The following is a 6,248-nucleotide window of genomic DNA, read 5'->3' as shown; positions in this document are numbered from 1 at the left end:
TTTTTTTTTCCTCCATTTCTGTGCCATACAACGTTTGATTTACTGGTAATTTAATGCAGAAAATTTATAATTCTCTTAGTACTTAAAATTTTATCTAAATTAATTTATTAGATACATAAAATGATTGATTTTTTAGTAAATTGTTTAATTGTGTACGAATTAATTTAAACATTATAAATTATTTAATTTATTGGAAATTCTTGGTGTCGTGATGAGAATGCGAAACTATTCACATTCTCATCATGACACATCGCATTTCGATTCGTTGTTTCAATTGAAATATTTAATGTCAAATAGCACACTTTTTGATAAAATTTCACGAGAAATTAGTCAAAAATTTCACATTTTTCTTAATGTAGAACAATGAAAGAGGCGCCATTTTGAAACAAAAGGGTGCTTCCTTTGTTACTTTATATTATCGAAAATTTAATAAAAATAATAAAAAAAGTTTAGTAGTTTGATAAACTGGTAATTCAAGATCCGTTCATATTGAATGCGAAATATAAGCGAATAAGAAAAGAGATGCGAAAATTGCATCATCAATGACGCGTATCAGTTACATTCGAATATTATCGGTTATAACGTCATTATTGACATAATTTTCTCATTGGCTTTCAAATTTTGTTTACTTTTCAAAACATAAATTTCTAAACATACGAATAAAGATTTGTGTAAAGTATGAATTAATATAAATTAAATATTTAATAAAATAATAATTAATTTAAAAATTATAGTAGTTCTATTCATATTATGTACTTTTCCGGCTGCTGTATATATATAACAGAAGAAAAATATGGCGATAGTGGCGTCAAAAATTTTTGCATTTTTAGGGGACTTAGGGGACCTTGAAACGTCTAGAAATGCAAAAAAAAATTGGTGGGATTGTTTCTATGTATGGCAGTTGTATGTTTGTGGGAGGCATTATTTTTCACCCACTTTCATGCTTAATAACTCCCGTGCCTATTGTAGAAAATTTCTGAAATTTTACAGGGAATATATTAGAGGATTGATGCTATTAAATTTTGGAGATTAAAGGTCGAGGGGATGGGAAGGTAGAGAGGGGGTCACTCGTCATATCTCGAGTGGATCAGAACTTAACGAAGATTTTACTCATTATTAGCATTTGTAATTTTTAAACTAAAACTTATCTCTACCCTCAAAATCAAGCTTTTTGCCAATTTATAATAATTAATAATATAAAAAGTTTTTAAATAAAATCTCATAACAGATGGCGCGCCTCACAATTTTAAAGTTTAGCCTGGAAAATTCCGCAACTTTAGATTTTTTAAAATATTTATTTGAAATTAAAACAAATATATATTATAAAAATTCAATAAATTTTTATACAGGTTGACGGCTTTCATTTAATTAAAATGATTTAAAAATTCTAAAGAATTAATTATTACAAAAGAAAAAACAAAAAATACAGTATTTATTTAAAATAAAAATTTATTTTCCTTCATTTTAAAAACTATTTACATTAGATAAAAGCCATTTGCAATTTTAATTAAATCGTAAAATCGTATCATTTTACAACAAAAGAAAATCTGAAGCAAAGCAAATATACAATTAATCAATTAAATTATATATATATATATATATATTTAATGATTAAAAATATATAAAAAATAAAAGCATAAATATCAAAGAACCCAGTAAAGATGGAAAATATCTGTACGGAATTCTCATAAATCGAAAAAAAAAATCCTGTGGATACAGTCCATAATATTTTTCATCACCAGTCGAAACTAGGAGCATACACCTGAAAAAAATGAATCAATACCACATTGAGAATCAGTCAGCAAACATGGCAGAATAAATAATGAAGCTTTAATATGTACCTTGTGGGGATAAAGTTTATGGACATAAGTATTACGTGGTGGTGGAGTGCTTTCGATAGTTCGATCGTTCAAAGGTTGAATTGGACGAGCGTTGTTACTAATGAATGTTTCAACACTGGCTCCTTCTTCGCTACTTCTTAATTGGCGCAATCTTTCCATCTACAAAGTAAAATAAAATGTTGAAGATGAATTCTGTAAACATTTCTTTCGCCAAAACACATTTATAATTATGTATACCTGGCCTTGGCTCACGCTGTTAGCATGATGGAATACGATCCAAGTCCATCCTTCGTAACATGGAGGAGCGAATGCAGAACCTGTATAACGCACGAAAGAGTTGGTGTCGTAAGGAAGGAGGCCTCTAAGACGAAGTGGTGTTGAGACTATATTAGTTGATGGAAAAGTGATGCTTTCTAGACTATCGAAGATTGGGTTCAGGTAATCGTTATCGAAAGGTTTGATCTAGAAAAAAAAGGAGGGGTTTCAACAACTCGTTGTGTTTCTTTTATGTTTAGATTTAATTTTGAAAGAAAAATCGTACTTTTAAGAGGACACTTAGAGCTAAGACGGCACCGGGACGATCGACAACAGTTGTATATTCACTCTTCAAGAATAATAAAATTGCCTGAAATGAAATATATTGAATTGAACGAATCTGTGCCAGAGAATAGATGGATATATCGGGTATAAATAAGTGCACTTTTTCTCCTTTGACCTTACCTCCATGGGAAAGTATTTGCTGTCAACGGTATGTTGAGAACCTCTTTTGGTAGTATTACTCCAAAAGAAATAAATAGCATTCAGTCGATATGTACCATCCAACCATTCAGCAGTAGCTGTTATATTAGCCGATGCGGGAATGCGGATATTAACTGCAAGTATTTACCAAATATAAAAGTTTAAAAATATAGTAATATATGTATCTAAAATTTATAAAATTAAATTTTAAATTTTAAATCAATGGATTTAAATCAATGATGCGAAGCTAAAAATAAAGTACTTGAAAAAATGCTTATTTTAAGTAAATCAAGTAATTTTTTAATGTATAAAACTTCAAGAGGCTCGAAATTACTTCACAGAAAACTTTAGAATATTTTGTTTGATATGAATGTATTAAAAATAATAATAATTTAGAAAAAAAAATGAAAAAATTTACCATCATAACCGGTATTTTGTATGGTGAGATTCTGAAGTGGAACATTGAGATTGGAAATGGAGAGTGGAGTTAAACTGTTGTTGACAACAATGGCTTCTGTGTCAATGTTGATTGGAGACTGATTCGCACCACGACAACCTCTATACAAGCAAGGCCAAGTCATTGAATCTGTGTGAAAAGAAAAATCCACAATAGAGTTAATTAGAAAGAGGAAAGAGAGAGGGGGAGAAAAAAGCCAAAGAAATTCATTAGAAATCTTCTCTGTTTAATTACAAATTATATTTAAAAGTTTAAAAACCCACCTTCTCCACCTGTATAAGTCCAAACTTCTTCTTCGGCTTTGTGAAAAGTATTAAAAATATTAATTATAAAAAATTATTTAATTAATTAATATAGGCTATAAAAAAAAATGCTTACTCATTGGTTCTTCGGTAGTCGTTGGTGCTTCAGTAGTTGTAGTCGTTGTGGTTGTTGTAGTTGTAGTTGTTGTTGGTTCTGAATATTAACAAATTTTAAATAAATAAATAAATTGGAAGATTTATTTAAAATATAATTTTTTAAATGTTACTGTAAATATATTATTATAATATTTACAATAAAATATACTTTTTAAATTATTTTTTAATAAAAAATTATTTAAATATTTATGAGATGGTTTTATTATTTAAAAATTTTAATTAATTAATTAATTTAATTAAAAATTTTAATTATTAATAATAATTTTTTAAAAGTTATTATCCTTACTTTCTGTAGTTTGTTGTCCACCTAAAAATAAAATTTAAAATTTATTTTTTAATCTTTTTTTTTGATATTAACATCATTTTAAATCTAATTATACATTTTTATTATAACAATAATAAATATTACAAACTATATTTTAGAATAATTTCCTCTTCATTTAAATTTATAACAGGATAATTTCTTAATATTTTTAATTAAGTAATTTTAATATAAAATTTTCCAAGTTGAAATGAGTTAAATGTGAATTTATCACGAAAACATTACAAGTTAATAGTCAAACAATTAAAAATGTTAATTAAAATAAACTGTAAGGAAAATATAATATTAAAAAGCACAATAAACACTAAAAATAAATATTTTTCTTGTTAATTTACTTTGTCTATTAAACGAACAATAGCTAAGAAATTTTTTTTCTTAATTTTCTTAAGGGGGAAAAAAATCATCTTTTTTTATGTTAAATCTTTTTCGATAATTGTTTCCTCGATATAATATTTTTCTCTTTCAATGTACTCTATTGATTTATATTTTAGAAAATATTCTCTCCTTGTTATTATTTATGCTAACGTCCATTATGTGTAAGAAACAGGTAAACGAACCATTTACTTACTTGGATAAATCAATCTCCAACTGGAATCGCCTAAAGCATAAATAAATCGATATTTGTCACTTTTAAAATTGCAAATATATATACATTATATTCTATATAAAGATATCTTTATAAACTATCAATTGCTAAATTACTTTAGAAACTATTAGTATGATAAAACAAAAGGTACAAGTAAAAGATGATGTTTCGAATCATTATATTGTACTGTTCAGCCAGCTTTGAACTTTAACACCTCATAAAACATTAAAAAAATAGTCTGATTCACAGATTAGGGCCTTTATTATTAGAAGGGCCTAACAAGTCTAAATGTGACCTACATTAAATATTTGGCTTCTTTAAGATTTCTGGTTTATTAAACTACTTTATGTTATTTTAATTAATTTATATAGTTAGTTTCTATATCAAGAAGGTAAGTTATATTTACCTTCATCGTCCTTATAAGCCCAACGAATTTTACTTTCTAAAATAATAAAAATTAAAAAAAAAATCTTTAAAAGGATCTTAAAATCTTATTCTTTAATCTTTAAACTAACAAAAGATGGAAATTTATTTATATATTTTACTTTATATATCTTCTTTTTATCACATTTTATAACAGGATAGCTTATGTTTGCTTTATCAATCGATAGAAAGAAAATTGTAAATATATGTATTATGAAAATATTTATATATTTTTTGTAGGAAAATAAATATATGAATATAGATTTTAAGTTCTTCTTACTAGACTTAAGATATTATAGGAATTGAGATATATTAAGACATTTATTACTGACCTGGGCTTGGTCGATAACTCCAACTTCTAACAGCATCTACCAAGAAGAAAACATATTGAGTTTATATGAAAATTTGTTGATAAAAATAATATATTTTTGTTTATTTCGTTTTTATTGAGCTTAAATTATATTTCTTTCTCCGTTTTTCTTATTTTATTAAATTTAGCTCTCAAAAAAGTCTTTTTCTACACTAAATAATTGATAAGTTTTACTCGATTTAGTTATTTAAAATTAATATTTTTAAATTATTATAAGAAATAAAAACATTTAAAATATACTAATACATTTAATTATATTTTTGTTAGAAAAACTTATTTAATAGTCGAAGAGTCTTACCATCATCGTAATTCCACGGTTTGTGTCTTCCTCCTGAAAGAATGGGTTAAAATGTTTAAAATAAAATATAATTTTTAAGATCAAATTTAAATTAAAAATTAGTAATATTATAAAGTATATAAATGTTCTTAAGAATCTCAAGATCTATACCTGAAGTAAGAGTTAAGATTCCACATAAGGCTAAGATTGCTGCACTACGAAACATATTTGAAGATAGTCGAACTAAAACTGATGATTTGGACAATATCCTAACTCCTTATATACTAATTGATGCGGTTCGAAATCTCAGAAGGGAGCCAATGATCGGTTATAGAATTTCGATTGGCTAATACGAGAGCGCCTACAGCCAAATGTAGTTTGGGCAATGACCTCTAGATGAAGACTCATTCATTAGTACGAACCAAAGGAAAAGTTGGGGAAGTCGATAACGAATTAAAAAGTTTTTTCTATCTATCACCCTCTATCAGAAATAGCGGAGTCGTTTGTTATGAGGGGTATAGATCTTGAGATAAAGCATAACAGGTGACGTAAGGGAGCGAAGAAAGCAGTTTTTTTTTTCTTCCTTAATCAGGATATTCGACATGCTCCAAACATAGTAAAAGTAACTATTATGAAATCCTATCATCGATAACATCTATATAATATTAGTATAGACGAAGTTATGTATAGAAATAAGCAAAAATTCCTAACATAATCTCTATAGATACTACAATGATGCAATAGAGTAAAGATTATTCACAGCCACAAATAATACACATTATAACTTAAAATTTAATTTAAAATAAATATAATAA

At 26.4% G+C, this 6,248-nt stretch overlaps 1 protein-coding gene across 1 annotated transcript; it reads right to left on the bottom strand.

The window, feature by feature from the left end:
* Nucleotides 1-1,634: 1,634 nt before the first annotated feature.
* LOC136980104 (carbonic anhydrase 2-like) lies at nucleotides 1,635-5,913 on the bottom strand. Its single transcript, XM_067276142.1, has 14 exons — nucleotides 5,605-5,913; nucleotides 5,455-5,487; nucleotides 5,119-5,154; nucleotides 4,770-4,805; nucleotides 4,346-4,375; nucleotides 3,742-3,762; nucleotides 3,415-3,492; nucleotides 3,300-3,335; nucleotides 2,998-3,165; nucleotides 2,562-2,713; nucleotides 2,383-2,466; nucleotides 2,079-2,303; nucleotides 1,842-2,000; nucleotides 1,635-1,762 (listed from the first exon to the last, which is right to left on the bottom strand). The coding sequence occupies exons 1-14, from the start codon at nucleotides 5,657-5,659 to the stop codon at nucleotides 1,736-1,738; spliced, it is 1,140 nt and encodes a 379-aa protein (XP_067132243.1). The 5' UTR covers nucleotides 5,660-5,913; the 3' UTR covers nucleotides 1,635-1,735.
* Nucleotides 5,914-6,248: the final 335 nt, after the last annotated feature.

This window comes from Centruroides vittatus, unplaced genomic scaffold (assembly GCF_030686945.1).
Source record: "Centruroides vittatus isolate TY-2023 unplaced genomic scaffold, ASM3068694v2 contig_680, whole genome shotgun sequence".
Classification (NCBI taxonomy): domain Eukaryota; kingdom Metazoa; phylum Arthropoda; class Arachnida; order Scorpiones; family Buthidae; genus Centruroides; species Centruroides vittatus.
This window is presented reverse-complemented; position numbering and strand designations above follow the sequence as displayed.

Bases quoted from the DNA above. Each gene is read 5' to 3' on its own strand.
- LOC136980104 (XM_067276142.1), bottom strand. From the start codon at position 5,659: ATGTTTCGTAGTGCAGCAATCTTAGCCTTATGTGGAATCTTAACTCTT. The intron at 4,806-5,118 runs GTCAGTAATAAA...TTATTATTTTAG, and splicing joins GAGTTATCGACCAAGCCCAG to AAAGTAAAATTCGTTGGGCT. The intron at 2,001-2,078 runs GTATACATAATT...TTTACTTTGTAG, and splicing joins ACAGCGTGAGCCAAGGCCAG to ATGGAAAGATTGCGCCAATT.